The 27,035-nt window shown below is 47.9% G+C and overlaps 1 protein-coding gene across 1 annotated transcript in view; it reads left to right on the plus strand.

Moving 5' to 3' along the window:
• The window catches only part of MUC16 (mucin 16, cell surface associated), a 117,875-nt gene that overhangs the window by 49,389 nt on the left and 41,451 nt on the right, over window positions 1-27,035 (plus strand). Inside the window, exons 10-29 of the mRNA XM_087867739.1 lie at window positions 2,006-2,178; window positions 4,639-4,674; window positions 4,891-4,956; window positions 5,677-5,807; window positions 5,902-5,969; window positions 6,956-7,128; window positions 9,311-9,346; window positions 9,627-9,686; window positions 12,755-12,879; window positions 12,973-13,040; window positions 15,020-15,192; window positions 15,795-15,830; window positions 18,888-19,012; window positions 19,331-19,398; window positions 22,431-22,603; window positions 22,931-22,966; window positions 23,214-23,285; window positions 25,120-25,155; window positions 25,407-25,466; window positions 26,871-26,995. Of these exons, the coding sequence (XP_087723865.1) occupies window positions 2,006-2,178; window positions 4,639-4,674; window positions 4,891-4,956; window positions 5,677-5,807; window positions 5,902-5,969; window positions 6,956-7,128; window positions 9,311-9,346; window positions 9,627-9,686; window positions 12,755-12,879; window positions 12,973-13,040; window positions 15,020-15,192; window positions 15,795-15,830; window positions 18,888-19,012; window positions 19,331-19,398; window positions 22,431-22,603; window positions 22,931-22,966; window positions 23,214-23,285; window positions 25,120-25,155; window positions 25,407-25,466; window positions 26,871-26,995 (1,840 nt within the window). The remainder of the gene's footprint in view (window positions 1-2,005; window positions 2,179-4,638; window positions 4,675-4,890; window positions 4,957-5,676; window positions 5,808-5,901; window positions 5,970-6,955; window positions 7,129-9,310; window positions 9,347-9,626; window positions 9,687-12,754; window positions 12,880-12,972; window positions 13,041-15,019; window positions 15,193-15,794; window positions 15,831-18,887; window positions 19,013-19,330; window positions 19,399-22,430; window positions 22,604-22,930; window positions 22,967-23,213; window positions 23,286-25,119; window positions 25,156-25,406; window positions 25,467-26,870; window positions 26,996-27,035) is intronic.

Consider the following 27,035-nt stretch of genomic DNA (forward strand, 5'->3'; position numbering starts at 1 on the left):
CCAAAGGATGTTACATAGAACCCAAGGGAAAAATAAACCAAATGTTGAATATGGTCAGGATATATTGCAATTTAAAAACTCCAAAGTAGACCTGAACTCTACAGAAATGGCCCGTTTTCTCCTCTCTGCCTATGCCCATTTGGTGTCCTCTGAGGTCAGTGGGCTCAGAGCCCTTTCCTTTCATTTCACGACCCTAGGACCTCTCCTTGGGGTCCTGCATCCAGCCAATGCAGGTCATCCTGCTAGAGATGTGGGTCCTCTACTCACATGACATCACGAGAAGAGGTTCCTGGAGTGTTACAGACCAAAACCGTCCTAAATGAGCTCCACCCACCACACCTACCCCATCACCCCATGAGATGGGCGAATCAATCAGATAGTATTGCCCATATAATATGCCGCCCAGAAAGCTACGTGATGTACGTGTTTCCATTCATTTCATCTTCACAACAATATGATTATTATCCCACATTGCAGAAGAGAACACGGGGGCTCAGAGTAGTCAAGTTCCTTGAGAGGAGCTAGGATTGGAACCCAGAGCTTCCAGTTTTTGAGTCCCTCCTTTTAACTGCGATACAGCAGTACTCAAGGCCGCTGGGCTCAACAGCTTACATCCTTACAAGTACTCAGAACTCCAGTGAGCCTTTGGACTTGAGGGTTGTATCTGCCAGTATTTACTGAATTAGAAATTAAAACAAATGTTACAAATATGTATTTATTAATTTATTAAAAGTAATAAATCTATTACATGTTAACACAAGTAACATAATTTTTATGAATGGCAATAGTTCCTCCCCCCACCAAAAAAAAGCATAATAAGAAGAGAGCCATTATTTACATTTTTTGCAGATCTTTTTAAAGTCTGGTTTAGGAGAAAACAGTAGGATATCTGCTTCTGCATTTAATCCTTTACAATATTTCACTTTGTGGCCTCTGGAAAACATTTCACAGTATACTCCTGAGAGAATAAAAGTTAAAATAATGTCTTGGTATGCATATGAAAATATTTTTACTTGGTGGATTCTCTGTAAGAGTTTAGGAATACCGGGAGTCCCTGAGCCATACTGTGAGAACCATGCTTTAAGGCTTCAGAGGGGAGGGGGGTGGGGGAATGGGATAGGCTGGTGATGGGTAGTAAGGAGGGCACGTATTGCATGGTGCACTGGGTGTTATACGCAAGTAATGAATCATCGAAGTTTACATCAGAAACCAGGGATGTACTGTATGGTGACTAACATAATATAATTTAAAAATATTATTATAAAAATAAATAAATAAATAAATAAATAAATAGCGTGGATAATAACAAGAATTCCCAGGCACGGGAAGGAGGGGATCTTTCTTCCTGTAAAGCCCCTGTTCTGGGTGAATCACTGTAGGTTCAGCTTAAATTCAGGACAAAAGTATTTTTGAACTACATTGCCCCATATCACCTCTTAATTCATTTTCTCTGTTTTTCTCCAAACTTGGTTGCCTGCCCCAGAGTTGCTCCCAAGCAGCTGACCTCAGCCTTGGGATTCACCAACTTGAAACAAAAGTCTTCCCTTCAGGGCCACAGGAGTGACTCACTCACCTCCAAGGTCTTCAGTCCTTTGCTGTTCCCTTCCATACGCTGCCTGGGCTCAGGATTCTCATTTCCTCCCTGGGAGGTCCACACCCGCAATCTTCTGGCCCCCGCAGGGCTCTGTACTTACCTTCTTGAGTGGACAGGGACTGGGCTGGGTGCTGGTAGTTGAAACAGTGAGCGTGAACCAATTAATAAAAAGATTGGGGAGCAAAAGAAGAAAACCAGGTACAGAGTAGGCCTGGAGAACACTGCACTTAAGGTGGGGTGGTCTGGATCCCCATATGAGAGAGAAAAAGATGTGTTTGAGACGGCAGGTGAAACCCGGAGAAGACCGCTAACGTAAACACCACGGGGTACAATTGAAGGAAGGAGTTGTCAAGAGTGCCCCACTCTCAAGTGTCTCTGCACGCCCCTATTCCCGTGTCCCTCCTTCCCCAGGGCTGAACAGGACGGAACAAGCACCAGAATGGACGCAGTCTGCACCTACCGCCTAGATCCCACAGGCTTCAGGCTGGACAGAGAGCGGCTGTACTGGGAGCTAAGCCAGCAGACCTACGGTGTCACGCGGCTGGGCCATTACACCCTGGACAGGGACAGTCTCTGTGTCAATGGTGAGTACCTCCATTGCTGTTGGGGTCTCCTTGCAGTGCAGTTTCTCAGTACCTGTGTTTATAGTTTTGGGCCAACCTAGAATTTCCATGGGGAATTCTCTTCCATCAGAACAGCCACAGAGCAACATCTCTCCCTCCCTCCCTCCCTCCCTCCCTTTCTCCTTCTCCTTCTCCTCCTTCTTCTCCCTCTCCCTCTTTTCTTTCTTTCTCTTTCTTTCTTTCTTTCTTTTTCTTTCTTTCTTTCTTTCTTTCTTTCTTTCTTTCTTTCTTTCTTATAAAACTAATATTTATTTTGTACACTGTCATTTTAAATATTAGAAGCTTTGAGAATGAAAGTGGTTTTGGGGGGGGAGTGTTCTTAGGACCCTTCTTATCACATTATTTACAATACAGAGCTTGCCTTTTTCTATGCCAGGATGAATTGTCATATTATTTTCTAAATTTCAATCAGACTCTAGCATTTTACCCTGTGTGCTTTCCGTATGGTAAACTATCTCTGAAAATTTCATTCATGTGAAGTTTTGTTTGCCGATGTCACTTCCTTTTTTGTTACAACTCTTCTTGTGAATGCTGGTAAGTGTGTCTTCACTACATTCCTCTGGTTGCACAAATGGAGTCTCTCGAATATCAGCAGGGTGAACATTCCACGGTCACTTAATTTGTCTCCAAGTCCTACTATTATTTGTTTTTATTTTATTTAAGTTTTTAAAAAATTCCAGTTAGTTAGCAGACAGCGTTCCATTAGTTTCAGGTGTGCAGTATAGTGATTCGACACTTTCATCCACACCGAATGCTCACAGAACAGCTTCCAAGGTCTGGAATCCAGGCTCCCTGCATCGTCTTCTTCATTGCAGTGACCTTTCACAGAAACCCAATGGGAGCCTGAACCCATCAGGGAAGGAAGAGGGTAAAGCGAGCCCACGGTGGCTGCTGGCATTCAGTCCTCCCCAGCAGCCAGCGATCTGGCTTCTTTCTGATCTGCTTCTTTCTCTTTGTCGTGACAGCCCGTGGCCCTTTGCTCGTCCTCCAGGGGCCATCCGGACTCCAACCCACCTGAGAATCAAACCTAAAGCCGTTAGCAATGTTTTTAGCAGTAAATCCCTCCTCGGCAATGCTCTTAGCAACAAAACCCACAGTAACACCTGCACTCGAGGCTCATATTTATGGAGGGATGCCTGTGATCCGGCACGTTGAGTGTGTTATGTTTGACAAACCCGGCCCAACACTCTGACGTATTGTGTATATTTTACAGAGGAGCAAGCAAGGCTCGAGGAGGGAAATCTGCTTTCCCAAGATCAGACGACTGATAGAAGTGGCAGCATCAGGACTCAAACCCTAAGTTGCCTCTAAGGCCCTGAAGAGACCCCCTCGCTACTAGGCTACCCTGCAGGCTAACCCGGCTAGAACAAGCCTCAAATCTCAGGATGGGAAGGCATATCAAGGAGCTTCTAATACAACCATTTAAACTAATGCTCAATTAATTATGTCCCCACAGTGTTGCCTTTGATACTGTCTACATTGTCTTTCTATCTGGATTAAAACCTGTATTATATTTCAATAGTCCTCGAGAATGACTTTAAGCTGTAGCTGACAGCGTGGCTTTGGGTGATTTACGGGTCTTCCTTTAAGTGCTGGTTCTGGTTTTTTGCTCACCCTGTGGCCCTGGGCAAGCCAGGCAACCTCTAGGCTTTAGTGTCTATTTTTAGAATGGAATTTTTTAAAAACGTCATTCAAGATTATTGTAAAGGTCAAATGAGGTAAATCCAGAATAAGTAAACCACAGGGCGGTCTCCGCTAGGTCCAGTCTCGAAGAAGAGTTTCATTTCCAGAAACCCGGTCAGACCACCAAATATGCAATAGGTCTGAGTTTTACTTGTGTTCCTTACAGAGCATCAGAGAGGATTCAATCCATGACCCAGAACCATATGTATTCAAACCCTCTTTTCCCCACATCCCTCTTACTCTCCGGCTTTATACTCTCTGGTTCACTCCCGCGTCTGTCTGCCTGCCTCACTCTCTCACCGTCATGATCTCAGTTCCACATTACGGAAGTCCAGGAACTACGTCCCAGATCACACTGTCTCTGAAGTGTGGGGTAGTAGGATACACTCAGAGATCAAGGACAGAGTTATATTTAATTGGCATAAAAAACACGAATAAGGCCGGAAACACTCCCATAAATTGTTGCTGGTATCATTTGATGAGGTCGATGTGGTCCCAGGCACCTAGTGAACCCCGCAAGATGAGGGGTATTTTGGTCATCATCGTCTTTGTGGTTGATGACCACGAGGACAGCACAGCGGGGAGCACGGGAGTTCGAGGAAGTTAACTCATAAAGACTTGACGAGTCTCAGAGAAAGCACTTGAGAAAGTTCGTGTTGTGTGTTTCAAGTCCTACCCCTCACCCTTTTCTTAGCCTCCTCCCACCAGCTTACTCTTCCTCTCTGGCTCTCTCTGCAGGTTTTAACCATCAGTACTGGATCCCCACCACCAGCAGTAAGTCACAAGGGCCCAGATACCCCTGCACCCCTGGGACACTTCGTCCCTATGCCTGTTCCCCCCACCACCCTCCGGGTTCTCAGCCCCAGAACAGCGCCAGACCACCCACTAGCGATGCAAGCTCCTGTCAACAGCCCTGTCCTCTCATCCTCTCACTGCTGCATGATTGGGCCCAACAATTTATATTCATGTTGTATTCTTTCATTCCTTCAGCTCCCCTGACTTCCACGTCCTCTCCGGGACTCCCTGCGTCTCTGCCTCCCACCTCCAGCTCTACAGGTAGGAGTCTACCCTCTGAGTCCCATGAAACTTCAGCTCCTGTTCTGGTTGGTGAATCTCTGCATGATGGGGAATCTCTGGGTGGGACCCTGCTGCCCACCCAGCCCCAGCCTGTCCCACTGTCTCCCTTGCTCCCTCATCTCTGGGCATACCAGCCTCATTTCTGTTCTTCCAGGGACCAAACCTTCTTCCCTCCTCAGGGCCTTTGCTCTTATTGTAACGCGAATTCAGCTCTGTTCCTGGTTTCTCTTGGTCCTTTGGATTCAGGCCGGTTGGCTCTTGCTCAGGCCTCCTCCTATAAAGCAGCATTTCCCCATATCCCGCACATGGGTGGGATCTAATCGCTATTCTCTCTCTATGAGCATTTCCGTCATGGAAATGACTACTGTTTGGATTTCTTGACTGCTCGAGCATTTGTGGCCTAAGGTCTGAGCACAGAATGTCTTGGTCCCTCCTCTTCCCACCAAAATGTCGATGACAGGTCGGCCTTTGGACACCCTGGGATGAGAGGATCGAGGTTTCCTTTTGAGCTGACATGATACATCTAACGTGGAGCCCCCCTCTCCTCCCTTGGCTGGCTGAGGAGGGAGAAGATCCCGGATGACCTATCTCAGGCTTCACCCACTGGCTACTACGGACAGAGAGACGGCACCAGTCCCTTCCCCCTGACATACAGCTCAGGCCTAAGACTGTGCTGGGTCTCCCCTTCTCTCCCTCCAGCTGCAGGTGTGGGTCCCACCCCGGTGCCATTCACCCTCAACTTCACCATCACCAACCTGCGCTGCACCCCAGACATGAGGCGCCCAGGCTCCTTGAAGTTCAACTCCACTGAGAGGGCCCTGAGTCACCTGGTAAGAGCCTGACCATGCCTTCCCTGGCCTGCCTTGTCCTTGAGCCACCCAGTCACCTCAGCCCCTCCCGCTCACCTCTCTCCTTCCTCCCCAGCTTGGTCCTTTGTTGAAGAACACCAGGATTGGTCCTCTGTACTCTGGCTGCAGACTGACCTTGCTCAGGTGAGACGTCCCTCCCCTACAACATGAAGGCTTGCACTGTCACAAGCAAGTTCACCTGGAGGTCAGGACCTGAACAGAGCAACTAGAAGAATCATAAATGGCTGTGGCCTTCCAGGAATTCAGATAGAAGGCATCCACTCTGGCTGAGTGTATCAGAGAGGGCTTCCTGAAAGAGGTGGCTGTCAAATAAAGGTCTTAAATTACTTGGACAAGCAGAGCCATGGAGCATTCATGCTCCCTAGTCAGAAAGGGCAGCACTGACTCATTAGGCAGACATGAAATGAGGTACCTCAGGCCATGCCCTGTGACAGGTGCTAAGGGCGCCGAGAGAATCAGTCAGGGGCCTTCGCTCGAGGTACCCACAGTATAGAGAGGACAGCAGCCATACGGACTTAAAACCGTAATGGGAACGGGATTAGTACAATGATAAAGCACTACACGGAGGCCACAGGAGCCTAAAGATAGACTTTCAGTTCACTGTGAGGGCGTAGAGCGGACACAGGCTGGAGAAGGTGACGCCCGAACTGAATGAACATTAGCCAGAAGGAACTTCGGCAAAGGTATTTCAAGGGGTGGCTTATCTCTCAGATCTGTGCGCACCATGGATGTCAGCAGAGCCTTGCTGTGATATCCTTTATCCTAAGTAGTGCGCCGGTAGATACGGGGATGGGAGGGTTGGATGTGAGGATGGGACAGGAGGTGGGGAAACCTGGGGGATGTCGAGCTGGACCTGGATGTGGCTTGGACTAGGGAACCAAGGACAGGGGAAAGTCCAGGATGCTTCCACCTGTTTGGCTCTACATGTTTGGCTCATCCATGATGAAAAGGTCCCAGAAAAGAATGCATATGAGGAACCAGACAAGACCCAGTAAGAAAAACGTCATAAAACCAACGCTGGGGCCGGGGGCGGCAAGATGAAGGCGAGAGCTGAACATAAGTCTCCCACATCTCAGGACGCACCTATTCCCATGTCCCTACCACCCTAGGACTGAGAAGGCCGGAGCAGCAACTGGAGTGGACGTCATCTGCACCTACCATCCTGACCCCGTGGGCCCCAGGCTGAACAGAGAAGAACTGTACCAGGAGCTGAGTCAGCTGACCCACGGTGTCACATGGCTGGGCACCTACACCCTGGACAGAGCCAGTCTCTACGTCAATGGTGAGTGTCTGTGCTGCGGCTGGGGTCTCCAGTCCCATGCTTCTTTATGCCAGTAGTTCTCAACCAGGATGATTCTGCTCCCCGGGGGGCATTAGCAATGTCTGGAGATATTTCATGTCATAACTGGAGTGGCACTAGTGACGTCCAGTGGGTGGAGGCCAGGGGTGCTGCTAAACATCCCACAATACACCGTGCAGCCCTCCACCATGAAGTATCTAGACCAGACTGTCAATAACGCTGAATTTGAGAAATTGCTGTGTACACATTTACAGTTCTGATGCAAACCTAGCATTTCCTTGGGGACTCATTTTTGAATGCTTACCACACCATGGGAGGCTGATTTCCTTTTCCTTTCACCTCCTGGATGACATCTTCCTTCCTCCTTATTTCCGCTGCTTCCCATAGGAGCCTAACCGTAGCGTGCAGACTCTAGGGAAAGAAGTGGGTGATGCAGAACTCTGTGGCTGAGGTTTCTGAATGGGCAGCAGGTGACATTGCCAGCCCTCACCCCATGTCATTCTCTCCATCATGACAATCAATATGCTAAGGTCCCGCGGGCCAGTCAGAGCTACACACACCTCATGAGATGACATCACACTTAGCACATACTCCCTGAATAATAACTACGTACACAGCGCCACTGGCAACAATCCTCCTAACAGCAGTGTGAACGCCGGGAATAGTAATTATAATTGTGGCTGATTCTTTTGTTTTTTTTTTTTTAAGATTTTACATATTTATTTGAGAGAGAGCACAAGCAGGGGAGCAGCAGGCAAAGGGAGAGGGAGAGGCAGGCTCCCCGCAGAGCAGAGAGCCGGAAGTGGGGCTCGATCCCAGGACCCTGGGATCATGATCTAAGCCGAAGTTAGATGTTTAACCCACTGAGCCACCCAGGCATTAATTAGGGCTAATTCTTATCGAAACGTTCTTATGTGCCAGGAATTGTGATAAAGTCTTCGTTTGTATTATCTCGTCTTGATCTTACCCAAAATGCCGTGAGTGTTTATAGTCATTCTTACAGACGGAGCCATCTTGCATTCAGACAGGAAGTCATTTGCCCGAGATAATCCAGCCATCATGCATGACAGAGTCAGGACTCCAACAAAGCAGGATTGAATCTAAACCGCAAGTCCCTAACCACAAGGCAACACCGCAGATCCCCCAGAAAGAGAAAGCCTCAAATCTCAGGACAGGAAGGGCATGAATGACCTCTAACCTAACAATCTCACCCAATGCTTGATTAGTTATTTCCCCTGTATACCAACTTGGAGATTTCCTTAAAGCAAAGGCTAAGTGCTTGAGGGTTGGTGAGCGTCAGACCTGTTTGATGGTGGACAAGCTGAGCAACCGCTCTAGGCTTCAATAGCCCATTTTCAGAATGGAACAAACATACATACCATGCAGGATTGTCCTGAGAGCCAAATGAGAGCGCTCAGGAATAACCCAAGTAAATGGCAAGGCTCCTCTTGTCCCGTCTTCCCTCCTACCCCTCACAGAGCATCCAAGGAGGTGACCATGACTCAGAGAAACACTCATGAAAAATTTTCTTTTCCCCAATTCCTTTCAGACTCCAATTTTTATACCACTCATCTGACCTCTAATTCTCTTCTCATGTTCATTATCCTAGCCCATTTCCAAAGTTTCTCTAATATTCCAAATCACAGGTACATCCCCTCTCCTCCGTCTTGTTCACCTCCACAGACCACTCTCTCAACCTGCCACAATTTTGTCACCTCTACATCACAAAAAAAACCCCAGAAACTAAGCTAGAAAGAGAAAGTCACACTATCATAAAATTTTTTGAAGGGAGGGAAGCTGAGAGAGCAGGGATGAAGTTACCTTTGTGGATTGAGAGGACATCAGTAAGGCTGGGAACACACTTGTTTGTCAATTTGTCCCATTTCCGTGTCATGTGTCATTTAGCATTATTTCTGGTGCGTAGTACACTCCCAGTAAATAGGGACAGCCCTTACTATTGTATTTTTATTTCGGCAATAATAACAGTGATGATGTTCGTCATTATTTGCAAAGGACAAAGCACGTAAGGGTACTGAATAAAATGTAGTCATTATTGTTCATTTATAAATCTCAGCAAGTTTGTTAATGAATTTCATCTCTAGGTCTACCTTCTAGGCCTTCTTAACTCTTATCCATTATAACAGTCCTTTACTCCTTCCTGCAGGCTATAACCATCGGTACTGGACCCCTACCACCAGCAGTGAGTATGCAAGACTGGGAAATTTCAATGTCCACTGGACCATTATTCCCCAAAGCACATTCTTCTGGAGAGAACCTGCCAATGCTCCCTTCCTAAGTGTCCAGCCTCCTTAAGTGTATTATGAAGATAATACAAATGTCTCCGAGGAGCCCCAAACTCACCCAGGGTTTTGCTCTGAGTCCAAAGAGAAGCCCAAATTCTAATGAACAGCTTCTGTCCCACATTCCTTCGGGATGAGACTTAATTTTTCCCATGTTGTTTTTTTTTTTCTCGGCTCCAGTGACTTCTACATTCTCTCCAGAATCTTCCACGACTTTGTCCCCCATCCTCAGCTCTACAGGTAGGAGTCTGCTCTCTAGGACCTGTGAAACTTCAATTCCACATGGTCGAGTTGCCGTCAACCACCTGGCCTCAGCCTGTCCTACTCACTCTCTCCCTCACTCTCTGAGCTTTGGCCACATCAGACACTTGTCTGTTCCTCTAGTGTCCTCACCTCTGTCTGGCCTTTATACCAGCTCTTCCTGGAGATCAGCTGCACCTGGCACCTTATTGCTTTTCAAATCTCAGCTCAACCATCACCTTCTTTGAAAGACCCTCCTAGACCTAGTTATGTGCTATTTATGGCCCATGGGTTTTCCCTATCCACCACCGTATTTTCTCATGGAATTGACGACTGTTGGCTTTATTCAGTCTTTATGTATTTGTCACCTTGAAGCTGAGCATCTAGTCTGCACTTACTTTATCTTTATGGATGGGATGAATGGATGGACGCAGCGACCTTGTATATGTCCACATTTGTGGATTCTATTTCAACATCCAGAAAATCATTCGGGATCTCAGTCATGAATTTGGTTCTTGCTCTGTCTCTTCATCTTCCCCAGATGAGGGCTCTTGAGTCTCCAGGAACCTGCACGGGGGCTCGATTTATGTCGGGAAACCTGTCTTACTCCAACTCTTAAGATTTATTTTAAAAATTGGGTCTATGGGTATTTTTCAAGCTGACGTCATGACTCAGGCTGAGTGTCCTTGACCTTGAATGCTGCCATGGAAGTCTGGAGGTGTGGGATACAAGCTGGTGTCCTGTAATTTGAATCCTGCCTTCTGGCATTCTGTGTTTCATGGGTCATGACACTGCAAACTTTTTACAAGTTTTAGACAGAATGCACACTCTCCACGTCCTTACTGCTCCACGCTGATCAACTCATCCATTTCTGTGACAGGCCTAACTCCTACAAGCTTGTAAATATGTGAAATGTGCCATAGACCAAGTCATTCCACAATGATGACATCATTTTCCTATAGACGCATTCAAGATTTCTTCTTCATCTGTGGTTTTCGGAAGTTTGAGTATGATGTATCTGAGCATGGCTTTCTTTCAGTTTATACTGCTTGGGATTTTTGAAGCTACCTATATCTGAAAATGTATGTTTTCAAGAAATTTGGGATAGTTTTAGCTACTATTTCTTTTTTTTCCCCCAGTTATACCAGTGTCATTTGTTTAGAAAATTTCTTTCTCCATTAAATTGTATGGGTACTCTTGTTGAAAATCAATTCATCGTAAGTATGAGGATTTGTTTCTAGACTTTCAACTATACCCCACTGATCTACATTTCTATCCTCATCCAGTATCTTACTGTCTTGATTACTGTAGCTTTGTCTGCTGTAATTTTCTTTTTTTGTGTGTTTTTATTTAAATTCCAGTTAGTTAACATACAATGTTATATTAGTTTCAGGTGTGCAGTACAGTGGTTCAACACTTCCATACATCGCCCGGTGCTCATCACAAGTGCCCTCCTTAATCCCCATCACCTATTTCCCCCGCCCCTCCACCTCCCCTCTGGTGACCATCAGTTCTCTGTAGTTGAGAGTCTGTTTCTCGATTTGCCTCTCTATTTTTTTCCCTATGCTTGTTTGTTTTGTTTCTCAAATTCCACGTATGAGTGAAATCATGTGGTATTTGTCTTTCTCTGACTGACTTATTCTGCAGGCTCCATCCGTGTTGGTGCAAATGGCAAGATTTCATTCTTTTTTATGGCTGAATAATATTCATATACATACATATATATATATAAACATATATACACATACGTATGTGTATATATATGTATTTACATTTATACGTATGTTACATCTTCTTTACCCATTCATCCGTCGATGGACACTTGGGTTGTTCCCATAGTTTGGCTATTGTAGATATGCTGCTATCAACATTGCGCGCATGTATCCTTTGAATTAGTATTTTTGTATTTTGGGGGGTAAATACCCAAGAGTGCAATTATTGGATCATAGGGTAGTTCTATTTTTAACTCTCTGAGGAAACTCCGTACTGTTTTCCAGAGTGGCTGCACCCGTTCGCATTCCCACCACCAGTGCAGGAGGGCTCCCCTTTCTCCACATCTTCGCTAACACCTGTTGTTTCCTGTAGTTTTGATTTTAGCCTTTCTGACAGGTGGGAGGCGATCTCTCATCGTAGTTTTGATTTATACCACACCTTGTTTATCCACTCACACGTCAATGGACACTTAGGCTGCTTCCACCTTTTGACTGTTGTGAATAGTGCCGCTATGAACACGGTTGTATGAACAGAAAGGTATCTATTTTTGCGTCAAAAAAGACATTGTAGCTGTGCTGTTTATTTGTTTGAGGGACTGGGGCAAAATTTACTTTCTCTGAGCCTCAGTTTCCCCAAGTGTGAAATGGAACTGGTAATACTTAACTCTCAGGATTGTGGCGAGGGTAAGCTGAGATCTTGTAGATGTGTGCCTGGTACAAAGTCTAGCACACGGTTGCTGTTCCTCAGATGAAATTTGTAAAGGGTATCATCACCCAGTTCAGACCTCTGGCCTTTATTTCTTCATACCCTAATCCCAGGATGACCATACAGTTGTTTTTTGTTTGTTTGGTTGGTTGGTTGGTTTGGGGAGGCACTTTTGACAAAGAAAGGGAAGGTTGACATTAATAGTTATGTGAGAGCCACATGACTGTCCGGGGAAAACCAGGAGATGTGGTCAGTCCACGTATAATCCACTCTTCAAAGATGGCTTAATGAAACTGAGGCAGGAGTCACTCTCACAGGGAACAGGCTGGACCACTCAGCAGTTGCACATTCTCTCGTGGCCAAGTCAGAAGACTATGCTGGATCTCCACCCCAGGGGGCAGTGGAGTGACTTTGCTCCTTTTCCTCCCACCAACATGTCTACCAACTGTTTGTCCTTACACACATTGGGCTGAAAGGTTGAGGTTCTTTTCGCAGCTGGTGTCATCCATCCAGTATAGAGGCCCCTCCCCACCTGTAAGTCTGGCTGGGCACAAGGGTGACACAGGTGGGGTGGTAACCCTTGGATCTGCTGCTTACAGCCATCCCAGTCAGAGAGCATAATGAACCCTCTTCTCCCTTTCTGGCTGCAGGTGTGAGCCTGTCTCTGGTGCCCTTCACCCTCAACTTCACCCTCACCAGCCTGCGCTACACAGAGGACATGGGGCTCCCAGGATCTGAGCTATTCAATGCGATAGAGAGGACCTTGAATCGTCTGGTGAGAGCCCTTCCAATGCCTACCCTCCAGTGCTACTTTTGTCCTGCCCAGCCCCTCAGCCCATCTACTTACTTCCATGTCTTCCATCCCCAGCTCAAACCCTTGTTCCAGAACAGCAGCATTGGGCCCCTCTATTACGGCTGCAGATTGACCTTGCTCAGGTGAGAACTCCAGGGTACACATACAGGCAATGTGCCTGCTGACCACGAGCCGGGCCACCATCCCAGGGACGGCTGACCAGTCTGTGTCACATTGTGTTCCTAACCAGAGAATGCAGAATCGTCTCAGACTCTCCTTTCCAGGTGACAACATTGACCTTTTCAGAAAGATCTTTCTCTGGGAACCATCAAGAAAACGACAAGTCAATCATGCCGGCTTTACCACAGGGAGCCCTAGCTTTCAGCCAGGAGTGATTTCCCTCCCAGGGGATATTTGGCAATGTCTGCAGACATTATTTGCTGTCGCACCTCAAGGGTGGGACTTGCTACTGGCATCTCCTGGGTGAGGCCAGGGGTGCTGCTCAATATTCGACGAGGCAGAGCACGGTCTCCCGGGGCCAAGAATTCTCTGACCTGAAATGCGTACGATGCCAAGGTTGGGAACCTTGCTCTAGGGGATGCATGATTCTCTCCCCTGCTTGTGTCACATTTTGGCTAATGATTGGCCTGCCTGGAACACCTAGCCAACCCGCCCTTGTACTGTCCCCCGGCAATGACCAAATCCTGCTTTCTGACCTCTCGGAGGTAGACTTGGGATCAATCTGAGTAGTCACGTACAGTGGTTACACAGGTTTATTTAGAGTCTGACAGGCCTAGCTCCCCTACTTCGAGGCTGTGTGACCCCTACAAGGTACCTGACATCTCTGTGCCTCAACCTCCACACCTGTTGATCGGAGTGTCTCAGTTGGCTTTCTTGTGCAACACATTTAGCCTATGATTCTGCTGGATGGTGATTTGGCCTGGATTCTGCTGGGAGATTCTCCTGCCCGAGCTGGCTCACCTGATCTCAGATGGGGCTCATTCATGTGTCCGCAGTCAGCTGTGGGCTGGGATACCTTGGTTCTCCTCCACCTTGTCTCATCCTCCAGCAGGCTAGCTTGGGCTCACTTACATGCTCAGAGCTCCAGGAGCCGCAAGAAAGGGCGAGCCCTGTGGCACACACGCTTTCCAAGCCTCTGCTTGCATCGCATTCGTGACCGTCCATTGGCCGATGCCAGTCCTGTGGCCAAGCCCAGATTCAAGAGGTGGAGACACAGACTCCGCTTCTGATTGGGGGGAAGACTCTGTGGCCAGTTGTGTGAACATAACGAGGATTAACCTGAAAGGTGCTTAGCGAAGGAACTAACATATAGAGAGCATGCAGTAAATTAGTCTCGACCTTTCCTAGATCCAGGTGCTGAGAATTACTCTCGCATGTGGGAGCCCCCACGTGTACACTTGGGTCAGCTTACCCCTGTGCGAGATCTCCCAGACCTTTTGTCTGAGGATGGATTGCTCTCAACTCCAAAGATATCATTGTTCTCCAGCCACCATGCCGTGCCTTCCCTTTCCCCTGGCCTTGAGATTTCTCTGGCTCTGGGATACCACATAGCCCCATGCCCTTCTCCACCCCAGGCTAGCTGCTTGGCCTCACTGTTTCTGTCAAAAGGCTCAGTCTCTCTCACTGCAAGGTCCATGCACTAAGAACTTTGTGTCTATTAATGCCTAATACAAATGGCTCCCCTTTCTTGAGCACTTGCTAGGGCTGTGAGGTCTGTCCTGTTCACCTGATAGATGAAAAACTGAGCCACAGAGAGGATGAGAGACTTATCAGAGTCACCCAGCAACCTAGCAGCAGAGCTAGGATTTAAGCAATTTGACATCGCCTATTTTTCACCCGGTCTAAGTCCCCCCCCTCGTGCTTCTGTTGTTAGCGTGTAGGTTGCCTTGTTATGATTGTCATTTTAAAGCTCCACAAACATCCTCTGTGCTCAGGGACCCTGGTTGTCCTATTCATTTCCAGTCCTCCTCCAACACCAAGGCCCTTCCAGCTTGCCCACCAGTCCTCCTGCTTTCTCTGTCACTTCCCTCAGGGAAGCTTTTCAGGGCCCCCCCCCCCCCGGAGTCCCCACCTTGCCGTTCTCGTGTCCTTCCCTGCCCAGGCCTGAGAAAAAGAGAACAGCCACTGGAGTTGATGCTGTCTGTACTCACCGCCCTGACCCTGCGGGCACTAAGCTAGACAGAGAGAAGCTGTACTGGGAGCTGAGCCATCAGACCCATGGCGTCACCCAGCTGGGCTCCTTCACCCTGGACGAGAACAGCCTCTACGTCAATGGTGAGCAACCTTTTTGTAACCACAAGTCGAAGCAGAGAATCTGCCCCCAGGAAGGGATGTGGATTCTCCGCTTTGCCACAGGACCCATCATATGTATTATTTTCTACCTGAGCCATGTCCCTTGATGAGTCAAGGATCCCCATAGGCCCTCCAGTTCGCAGACCCCTTTCTTCCCTTTGTATCCCTGCATTTCAGGGCTGTGATTTACATACTTGTCTAGGCCACAAAGTCTTTATTCAGACTGATGAAAGAGGATATCCCTCTTCATTGGCTGAAGTCAATGACAATTCAAGCACCTGGCCATCTTTCTCCCTGTCAATATCTCAAAATCCCCTCTGGACCCTGAAAAGCACAGTTGGCAAACCCATTTCTAGAAATATTGGTATATTTATCTTCACCAATAAATTGCAAACTCATGAAGACAGGGGGACTGAGTCTTTGATTTCTCAGCCTTTTAGGAACAAGGTATAGCTACCCCTGAATCATAATTGTTGAACTATGTAGACTTAAGTCTTTGTTGGGGGTAGGGGCTGGTGGGCTTTGGGCTGCATCTCGGACCTCCCTCCCGTGCTTGCATTCCAGTTCTCCTTTCCTCATTTCAGGTTACACCCACCAGACCTCAGCCCCCACATCCAGTGGTGAGTACCCACAGCCCTGACAACCAGATGCTCTCAGCCCCTGGTGAACAGCCACTGACCTCTTACCCCAGGGCCTGAGGGAGAGAAGAAGCCAGGAGACCCTCTCAGTGTCTCAGGGTCTTTACTTGCCAAGTGGGAACAGTCACACTCACAAGGTCATTGTGAAGGTTGAATGAAAGTGTACAGAAGCACACAGTACAGGCGCTACTGGGGAATGCAGTATGACAGCTGCCACTGGGCATGTGACCTGGGCCAGGCAGAGGGGGGAAGATGTCAGTCAGGTGGGGTCCCTCCCCTCACCAAGTTCCAGTGTATTGAGAGACTGGAATTGAATGTGCAGTTACAATCGACAATAATGATAAAAGAAAACCATGACATTCAGCACTTAGACATGCCATGCCATGTACTCCTGCTTTTTAATTTTTTTAATTTTAATTTTTCATTTTGAAATAAATACAGATTCATAGGAAGTTGCAAAATGTAGTACAGAGTTCCCTGTGTGCTTCACCCAATTTCTCCTCAATGGTTACATAACTATAGGATAATATGATAACCTGGAAATGTTAAAATCCACAGACCCCACATTTCAGGTGTGTCTAGTTTTACACGGACTCGCGTGTGTCCTCACGTGTGCATGCACTCGTGAGCGCGCGCGTGGTTCTGTGCCATTTTATCACACAGATTTCTGTAAGCATCACTGCAATCAAGGTACAGAACGGTTCTATCACTGCAAAGATCTTTTTTTTTTTAAAGATTTTATTTATTTATTCGACAGAGATAGAGACAGCCAGCGAGAGAGGGAACACAAGCAGGGGGAGTGGGAGAGGAAGAAGCAGGCTCACAGCGGAGGAGCCTGATGTGGGGCTCGATCCCACAACACCAGGATCACGCCCTGAGCCGAAGGCAGATGCTTAACCGCTGTGCCACCCAGGCGCCCCAACTGCAAAGATCTTTTGCAGTCACACCCACCCAGCCTCACCCTGGCAACCACTAATCTATTTCCCATCTCTGTAATGTTGTTATTTTGGGAATATTGTATCAATGGCATCAGATAGCCTGGGACCCTTGGGGATTAGCTTTTTTCACTCAGCATAATGCCCTTAAAATATGCTTACTCTTTTAACAAATAGCCACTTACCCTTTATAATTTCTCTACAAAGTAGGATTTCCCCCCATTTTATAGCTGAAGATATGAAGGTAGAGTAGTCCCCTCTTATCTAGGGAGGATTCGTTCCTAGACCCCCAGTGGATTTTCCAGAACCATTGATAGTACTGACATATATATATGATTTTTCCTATACATACATACCTATGATTAAGTTTAATTTATAAAGTAGGCACAAGAAGGGATTAACAACAATAACTGATAAAACAGAAAAATTATAACAAGATACTGTCATCAAAGTTTATGTGAACACGGTCTCTCTCAAAATACCCAATTGTACCACGCTCACCCTTCTTCCTGTGATGATGTGAGATGATGAAATGCCTAGGTGATGAGATGAGGCGAGGTGCATGATGTAGTGTTAGGCTGCTGTTCCCCTCCTGATGATGGGAGGTCCTCAGCAGGACCATCTGTCTCAAGGCTGTGGTTGACCCCAGATCACTGAAACCACGGAAAACAAAGCTGCGGATAAAGGGGACTACTGTACAGACAGGTTTAGTAACGTGTCCATGGTCACGCGGCTGGGGAGGGGGCGGAGGGGATTTGACATCAAGTCTGACTCACCAGTGTGGTGATAATCCTAATAACCACAGCTCCGGACGTGGCCTCTTTAGTCAAGGTCAGCTCCTGAGGGTTATGGGGCGGGTGGGGTGGGATAAGCTGAGCAGGTGACAGGAGGCCTCCTTTAAGAACTGATGTTTGGCGCATATTTAAAAATGAATGTTTTTTCTGTGTTGGATGGGATTGAATTTATTTTTTTTTCTTTTTCTTTTCCTCCTCATCCGTGAGATTGCTCCAATCCTGTTACTTTTAACCTCTCAAGTAGAGGCTATCAGGGCCAGTCTGGAGCCTCACCAGGGCCCAAGACCTCAACCCCTGGCACCTACCCTGGCCCATACATAGACTCAAGATTTTGATCCAGCTGCTACATTAAACAATTTTTATGTAGGACATAGAATTTACCATGTTACCCACCATTAAGTGGATAATTTAGTGGCATGACATTCCCGGTGTCATGCCACCATCACCCCTAGCCATTCTCAGGAATTCTTCAGCATCCCAAGCAGAAACTCTGTTCCCATTGAACACTAACTCCCTATAACCCCTACCCCCAGCCCCTGGTTACTTCTACTCTGCTGTCTGTTTCCATGAATTTGCCTATTTTAGGTAACTCACGTAAGTGGAACCATACACTATTTGTCCTTTCGTGTTTGGTTTATTTCACTTACTATAATATTTTCACGGTTCGTCCACGATGCAGCAGGTGTCAGAGCTTCCCTCATGTTCATGTCCGAATGCTGTTCCGCCGTGCGTCTGTGCCACCTTCGGTTTAACCGTTCCTCTGCCGATGGGCTCCGGTTGTTTCCACCTGTTGGCTCCTGGGAATGATGCTACTGTGAACATTTTGTGTTCAAGGATCTGAGTCCCTGTTTTCAGTTCTTTTGGGTCTATACCTAGGAGCAAAATTGCTAGATCGTATGGTAATCCCATATTTAACTTTTTGAGGAACCGCCAAACTGTTTTCCGTAGCAGCTCCACTGGCGTTCCCACCAACAATGCATGAAGATTCCAATTTCTGCACGTCTTTGCCAGCACTTACTTTCCTTCCTTCCTTTTTTCTTTCTTTTCTTTTCTTCTCTTCTTTCTTTCTTCCCTTTCCATGGTAGCCTCATAGCTGTCCTAACGGATGTGCATGCTACTGTATTTAGTAGCATCTGGCTTTGCTCTTTATCTGGCATCTGTCTTTGGTCCTAAGGCAGCTAGCCTACGTGCCTACTCTGAACCCCTGATTCCTAAGATCAGGACCCTCCATCTCTGTCCCCAGAGGTTGTCTTAGAGACCAGCCCAGGCCTGACTCAAGCATGGCCTCCTTTTTCCTTCCCCCGCTACAGCAGCGGTCCCTTTCCTGGTGCCGTTCACCCTCAACTTCACCATAACCAACCTGCGCTGCGAAGAGGACATGCAGCGTCCAGGCTCCTGGAAATTCAACTCCACGGAGAGGATCCTGCAGGGTCTGGTGAGAGCCCCTCCCACCTGTTCCAGCCCCGCCCCACCTCACCTCCGCCTGGCCAAGTGCCAGCCCCGCCCCACGTCACCCCCGCCCCGCCCACCGGTGCCAGCCCCGCCCACCGGTGCCAGCCCCGCCCACCGGTGCCAGCCCCGCCCACCGGTGCCAGCCCCGCCCACCGGTGCCAGCCCCGCCCACCGGTGCCAGCCCCGCGCCTCGCTTCTGCCGGCCGCCCATCTCACCTCTTCCCCATTCACTTCACCAATACCCCGGCTCCCCGTGGCCTCCTCAGGGGTTCCTTCTCACCTCCCCTCTCCTCCCTCACAGCTCAACCCCCTGTTCAAGAACAGCAGTCTGGGATTCCTCTATTCAGGCTGCACGCTAGCCTCGCTCAGGTGAGACTCTCCCCAAGAACACAGCCCAACAGGTGTAGGGGACCCTCACCTACGGGCTCCCTGACTTTGTCCATACTTGGGACAACCACGGCCACGGATACGGCACATCCTCATTGACAACAACGAGCCCCGCAGCTAGCAATTCCTAAGATGCGGGGCACTGTGCTGGCACCTCACGTTTCATCCTGTCGCACTCACCACAGCCTCACGACGCAGGAACCGAAGGTGCGACAGGCTCAGAGGACTGAGTAGCTTGTGAGGGTCACACACAGCAACCTGCATTGCGGGTTCTAGAGCCAGACTCCTGGCTCCTATGCAGCACTGCCTCCTCCGCGTCCTTATGACCTTGCAGCGTGTGGAAATGGCCAATCCAGCAACCTCTAAGAGGGAGGGAAAGCAAGCACACGGTTCCAGAGAGAACGTGTGCTCCTAGATGGGTCAGACCCACGGAAGGCCTGCCCTGCCCTGGGATGGCTCGGGGTTGGGGAGGATGCCGTCCCTTGGGTGCAGCTGGGGGGGGAGGCAGGTGGTTGACATCACTCCACATCTCCCACATCTCTCAGAATCTATAGGTCCGGTTCGCCTCACATTCCCATTTTATCCCAGGCATCTACATCCAGCTCCCCTTCCTTCCTGGGGGAAGAGCTGGCCGAGGAGCCTAAAGGCTAAGAGCCTCAGCGAAGCCACAGCAGAGTTCAAATGCCAGCTCTGCCATTTACTGAGATCCCGGGCAGGTGCCGGAAACTTGCTGCGTCCCATTACTCCGTGTGTTACATATGATACATGGGGCCCATGCGTAATACATGTATGCTAATATATGTGTATACAGGGAGAGAGAGTTGACCCTTGGACAGCGTCGGTCCACTTATACATGGATTTTGTTTTGATAAATACAGTGCAGTGCTATAAATGTGTTTTCTCTTATGATTTTCTTATCATTTTTTCTCTAGATTACTTTATTATAAGAATGCAGTATATAATACCTATACCATAAAAAATATATGTGTTTTTTTTTTTAAGATTGTATTTATCCACTTGACAGAGAGACAGCCAGCGAGAGAGGGAACACAGCAGGGGAGTGGGAGAGGAAGAAGCAGGCTCCCAGCCGAGGAGCCTGACGTGGGGCTCTATCCCAGAACGCCGGGATCATGCCCTGAGCCGAAGGCAGATGCTTAACGACTGCGCCACCCAGGCGCCCCCGTAAAAAATATATGTTAATTACTGTTATCAGTAAGGCTTCTGGTCAACAACACTCTATTAGTAGTTAAGTTTTGGGGGGGTGACTTAGTTGTTAAACGTCTGCCCTCGGCTCAGGGCATGATCCCAGGGTCCTCTGATGGAGCCCTGCCTCGGGCTCCCTGCTCAGCGGGAAGCCTGCTTCTCCCTCTCCCACTCCCCCTGCTGGTGTTCCCTCTCTCGCTGTGTCTCTCTCTGTCAAATAAATAAATAAAATCTTAAGAAAAAAAAGTTTTGGGGGAGTCAAAAGTGACATGCAGATTTTCAACTGTGTTGGGTGTCAGTACCCCAACCTCCATGTTGTTCAGAAGTCAACTGTAAATATACAAATATGCACGCACATGTATATATAGAGAGAGAGAGGGAGAGAAAGAATAGGTGTAATTCTATATTATATCTGTTCTATCTACACCTAATATGTACATTATACCTATATATAATATATACAACTATAACATTTATACCTATACATAATATGTAATACATAATATATTATGTATAAGTATAATAAGTATAATATATAATTATACCTATACTTCATATATAGGTATATATTACATATATGTTATATATAGACATAATATGTATAATATGTCATATACAGGTATAATACCTAATATATATGATGTATATAGGTATATTCCCTAATACATATTATATAATATACATATTACCTAAGTATAGATAATATGAGATATAGGTATAATATATAATTATACCTATACTTTATATACAGGCTTATGTTATATATATTATATATAGGTATAATAGGTATGTTATGTGTAAATATAATATCTTTTATATATAGCATATATAGATATAATCCCTAATATATATTATCAATTATATATATTAGGTTTAGGTATAACGGGTATAATATATAATATGATAATAAATAAAATATAAAATAAATATGTAACAGATATATATCATATACTTAACATGTTAAGCAGATCGTTATATATTATATTTATATTATGAATAATTGCATTGCATGTGATATATAGCGTGATGGGTATAATAACGGTGGGTGTTGAGCAATACAGCCCACAGGGACGCTCTGAGGGTTAAGTGATGCGGTCATGAGTACAAAGTGCTGGGCCTGCGGCGCGCTCAGAATTTAACAAGGGGTGGTGGTTATTATAAGAGACGTTCTACCTGTGGCCCTGGAGTGTGGGAGCACTTTCTCTCCATATCTCAGTAGCGTATGGCTGGGTGCGCAGGTAGGTGGGTCAAGGTCCTGAGGCTGGAGGTGGTGCTGAGACGTGGACAGGTCATGCTCAGACAGACCCGCCCAAAGGGCATGTGTGTCTCTCCAGCCATTTAGTCTCTTGAGTCTCCAGAAGTACCCCAGCCCTGCATCCAGACTGAGTGACCTCAGCTTTTTGATTTCACTATTTGAAAACCCCAACTCTCTGCAGGAAAAGTCACCCAGCCAAGCTGTGGTCACTGTCCTGGGGCCACTGCCACCCATTTCAGCATGACCCCAGGTGCGTGTTGTGTCCATCAACACCGGTGACAGGACGTGGCTGTCGTGGCTTCCTCTGGCATCCCACATGAACACTACCCTCTGTGTACCTGCCGCACATCCAGGGCTTTCAGAGGCTTCTCCCCCAGGCAGGCAGGAGGCTTCAGGCCTGCGTGTGCTCGTTGTCTATGGAGGGCGTCCCCCTGAAGACAGCGGCTTCTGTTAACTGGGGTTTCCCAAGTTTCTGCCTTTGGGGCTGGCAAGGAGAGAGCGGGAAGGACCAACAGGTAGAGAGCTAGTTAGACTGACTGTGGTGATTCTTATCCAGGCCTGAGAAGGATGGGGCAGCCACCAGAGTGGATGCCACATGTCTGCATCGCCCCGACCCCGAAGGCCCTGGACTGGACAGAGAGCAGCTGTACTGGGAGCTGAGCCAGCTGACTCATGGCGTTGCCCTGCTGGGCCACTACACCTTGGACAGGGACAGCCTCTGTGTCAATGGTGAGCAACCGTGATGTGGTTAGGGTCTCTTCCCCCTCACCGGGAAGCCTCTGTCCTCTGGCTTGAGAACGCACTCCCTGTCCGGCCCTGAAAGGGCTTGGCCCTGTGCACTGGGTGTGCTGATTCAGGTCTGCACTTCATGGTCTCCTCTACTTCTTGGACTGACTTCACCCTCAGAGACTTCCTTCTTGTTGGGTGCTGATGGAGAATCCCCAACGGCGCCCCCTGCTAGAACCACCTCCACCGCTCCGGGTAGCCCTGCCTCCTGTGTGGTCCTCCACCTCTCCCTTAACCCTTACCTACAATCCCCTCTCCCTCTCCCTACAGGTTTCACCCATCAGAGCTCTGCACCCATCACCAACAGTGAGTATTCAACTATGACCCAGAGTCCCCCAACACACAGGGCAGGCAAAGCATTGATGCCTCCTCATATCTTCTCTGGGAGGGACAGAGCTCCTGGGAGTCCGCAAGTTCTTTACTGTCCTCTCTGCCCCAGTTCCGAGGGAATCTCAAGCTCGTGTGGCTCAAGCCCCACTTGCAGCAGGCCTCACAAATGGTCTGTCTGCTGTGTGACTGCCTTTCTGATTTCACTGATGGGGCTTTTCCTCAGCTCCAGGGACCTCCACAGTACACCCGGGAACCTCTGGGCCTCCATCCTCCTTCTCCAGCCCCAGCCCCATGGGTAAGTACCAGTGAACGGCACATCTGTTAGAGGGGACCTGATGAGTGTAAACACATTTGACATTATTCGCTCAAATAAAGATGGAAAGTCATAGGAAATCTAGTGATAATGAGTCAATCAGCAACTTTTATTGAGCACCTACTCTATGCCAGGCCCTGGGGAATATAGCAGGGAACCCAAAACAGAAAAAAATCATTGTCTTCATAAAGCTTATATTCTCATGATGATGATGTTGATGGTGATGTTGATGATGATGGTGAATGTGGTGAGGGTGATGATGATAATGGTGATGATGTGGTGGTGGTGGTAGTGGTGGTGGTGATGGTAGTGATGGTAGTGATGATGGAGATGGTGGTGATGGTGATGGTAGTGGTGGTGGTGATGATGATGATGATGATGGTGGTGGTGGTGATAATGGTGATGGTGGTGATGATGGTGATGGTGGTGATGATGGTGAATGTGGTGAGGGTGATAATGATAATGGTGATGATGTGGTGGTGGTGGTGGTAGTGGTGGTGGTGATGGTAGTGATGGTAGTGATGGTGGCGATGGTGGTGATGGTGATGGTAGTGGTGGTGGTGATGATGATGGTGGTGGTGGTGATAATGGTGATGGTGGTGATGATGATGATGATGGTGGTGGTGGTGATGATGGTGATGGTAGTGATGATGGTGATGGTGGTGATGATGATGGTGAATGTGGTGATGGTGATAATGATAATGGTGATGATGGTGGTGGTGGTGATGATGGTGATGGTGGTGATGATGATGATGGTGGTGGTGGTGATGGTGGTGGTGGTGGTGGTGATGGTGACGGTGGTGGTGGTGATGGTGGTGGTGGTCATGGTGATGGTGGTGGTCGTGGTGATGGTGGTGATGATGATGATGGTGGTGGTGGTGATGATGATGATGGTAGCGATGATGGTGGTGATGGTGGTGGTGGTAGTGGTGGTGATGGTGGTCGTGATGTTGATGATGATGGTGATGGTAATAGTGACAATGATGATGACGATAATGATGGTGATGTTAGGCCATTTGTGCATGGTAAGTCCATAGGAAGTATGTGGATTTTTCTCAGAATAAGAAGGGATGAAATACACTTTCTTGTCATGTGTGGAAATACTCCCTTCTTGTCCTTGTTCAAATCTTTAATGACTGTCAGATTCTGTCTAGGACAGACAGATGACATCTATGCCATCACTCCCCAATCCCTCATCCATGGCAGACATCACTAAATGGTAACAACCTCCATTCTTTCTGAGTTCAAAACAGCTCCAGAGGCCTTACCAACAAAATACCCTTGGCAGTTGCTACTCATTCAGTTGAAGTTGCCACGGGATTGTGGGACAGAATTCAAGGAAATTAGGTTCCTCAGCGTGTGGAAGGCTCTTTGGTTTTCCAGGAAGGCATTCGTGAGCTGGGAAGCTCCGCTCAAGCTCTGCTGGGTCATGACTGAGAACAGGCTTGATCCAAGCCCGTCCATACCTCCTCCTGACCAGTGTCCAGAAGTTAGCAGCAAGTTTGGCCCGCACCTTTGGTTCTTCCTGCGGAGGGGTGTACATTCACAGCTCTCCTGGGGATTCACTGAGGGATCAGACACTTGGAGAAGGGGGTACAGGTGGCCGAGGGATAGTCTGTGGACGACCTGGTAGAGAAATCCCTCCCTGGGTTTCTGGGACATTCTCTGGAGTTTGTCTACTGTGTCTGCACTTTGAGGGAGCTCTCTAAATGCTGCTTACATAAATAGATCCAGAGATACCCAAGGAACCCCAGATTTTTGCCACTTCCTCCCATCCCTACAACTCTTCATACTTTCTCTTCCTGTCTTTCTGCAGATTACACCCATCAGGTCCTGACCTCCACCCCCAGCGGTAAGTAGTAATTTGGGCCCTAGCGTTGCTCTGCCTCGGGGCCCATCTCTCCTCCTCACTATGCCTACCCCACGTCCCCAGGGACACAAGGGGCCTGGAAAGCTCCAGTCTATCCCCACCTTCACTCCCAGAATCAGAAAAGACAAGCCTGGCACAGGCCTGAGGAGTGTCTCATGGCCCCATCATGGGCCCCATTTGGCTGGGGAGACCCTCCTTCCTGCCATATTCGCCTCACTGTGTTTTCTTCTCAGTTGCAACAGCCTCCACCATCTCCCCAGCAACCTCAGCGACCCCCATCCCTGCCTCCACAGGTAGGAGCTTCCTCTCTGCCATTCCTATAGTGCAAAGGTCGGGTGTACTTGGCCAGTGGGAGGTATCACATAGAGCACCGTGCCCGCTCTTTCTTTCTTTCTTTCTTTCTTTCTTTCTTTCTTTCTTTCTTTCTTTCTTTCTTTCCTTCCTTCCTTCCTTCCTTCCTTCCTTCCTTCCTTCCTTTCTTTCCTTCTTTCCTTCTTTCCTTCTTTCCTTCTTTCCTTCTTTCCTTCTTTCCTTCTTTCTTTCTTTCTTTCTTTCTTTCTTTCTTTCTTCCTTTCTTTCTTTCTTTCTTTCTTTCTTTCTTTCTTTCTGCATTAATTTAGCCCTTACTGGATGAAAGGCCCTGGTAACGCAGCAGCGAACAGAATAGAAAGGGCCCTAGTCTTTGATGGGCTTGAGCAAGAAAGAGAATAAGGACTTGAGTGTACAAAGAAGTATTGACTTACAGTCAGCATGGTTGTGGGGCGAGTTCCGCAGGTGGGGGGGGGGGCTTCTTTCTCTTGAGTACTTGTTTTTCATTTCCAAGAAAGAAGGGAGCGGCGCGAACTACATGTGTACCTGAAAATGCCCGCCTACAGGTCCTGGTTAGGGATTTCAGCAGACTCTGGTTGGGCCAAGGGCTAACTTGCCATTCTTGGCTTCTCAGTGGCCCAAGGCAGATTTTGATCCATCCATTGACCCTGCTGAGGGTCCTGGATGACCCATCTTTACTAACGCTGTCTTTCTCGAGTCTCTACTTACTCATCAGCTAGGGCCTCCTGAAGGTGTTCTGACCACTGACCACTCAGGCCAGAGGGAGCAGGGCACTGTATGGACCTGTCCGTGGTGCTAGAGTGGATGGGTTAGGAGCACACGCTGTGACCACAATGCCCAGGTTTGAACTGTGCTCTGCCATTTATAGGTTGTGTGACTGCAGGCAAATTATTTAACCATCCTTGGGCTCAGTTTTTACATCTGAAAAATGGGGATGAGAATACTATCTCCCTCTGAAGGGTTTGCCTCAAGGCTTAAATGTGTTAAAATTTAAGTGAAAGACTGAAAACAGGGCCTGACCCATACAAATGCAATGTGTTTCTCCAAATAAATCTTTAAAAATCAGTAAATGATCGGCTCTCACAGAAATAATTTGGGTTAAAAAAAACCCTCAAAAAAGGGGATGTCTGGAATTTCAGCCAACTGGAGGGTCAGAATGTTTGCTTTCTGTGTGATGATGCGTTTACCTCCATAGTGTAATTTTCCACACTTATCCCCAGAGCCCCTCACTTAATGCTAATGTCTGGGATCTCCTTCCTATGGAAATTGCCCATCTTGGAGGAAGCCCCTCCCCAGTCCTTGAAGAGACGAAGGTGGGATGACCCACGCTTAGGCTCACTGGCGTCTCGCTCCCGCCCCCACTGCAGCCACTGGTCCTGCCCTGGTGCTGTTTACTCTCAACTTCACCATCACTAACCTGCACTACCAGGAGGGTATGAGTCGCCCTGGTTCCGGGAGGTTCAACGCCACCCAGAGAAACCTGCAGCGCCTGGTGAGAGCCCCGCCCGCCACTCTCCTGCCTCACCCGCCCC

This window comes from Ursus americanus, chromosome 14 (assembly GCF_024610735.1).
Source record: "Ursus americanus isolate L20-20 chromosome 14, mUrsAme1.1.p, whole genome shotgun sequence".
In the NCBI taxonomy this organism is placed as follows: Eukaryota; Metazoa; Chordata; class Mammalia; order Carnivora; family Ursidae; genus Ursus; species Ursus americanus.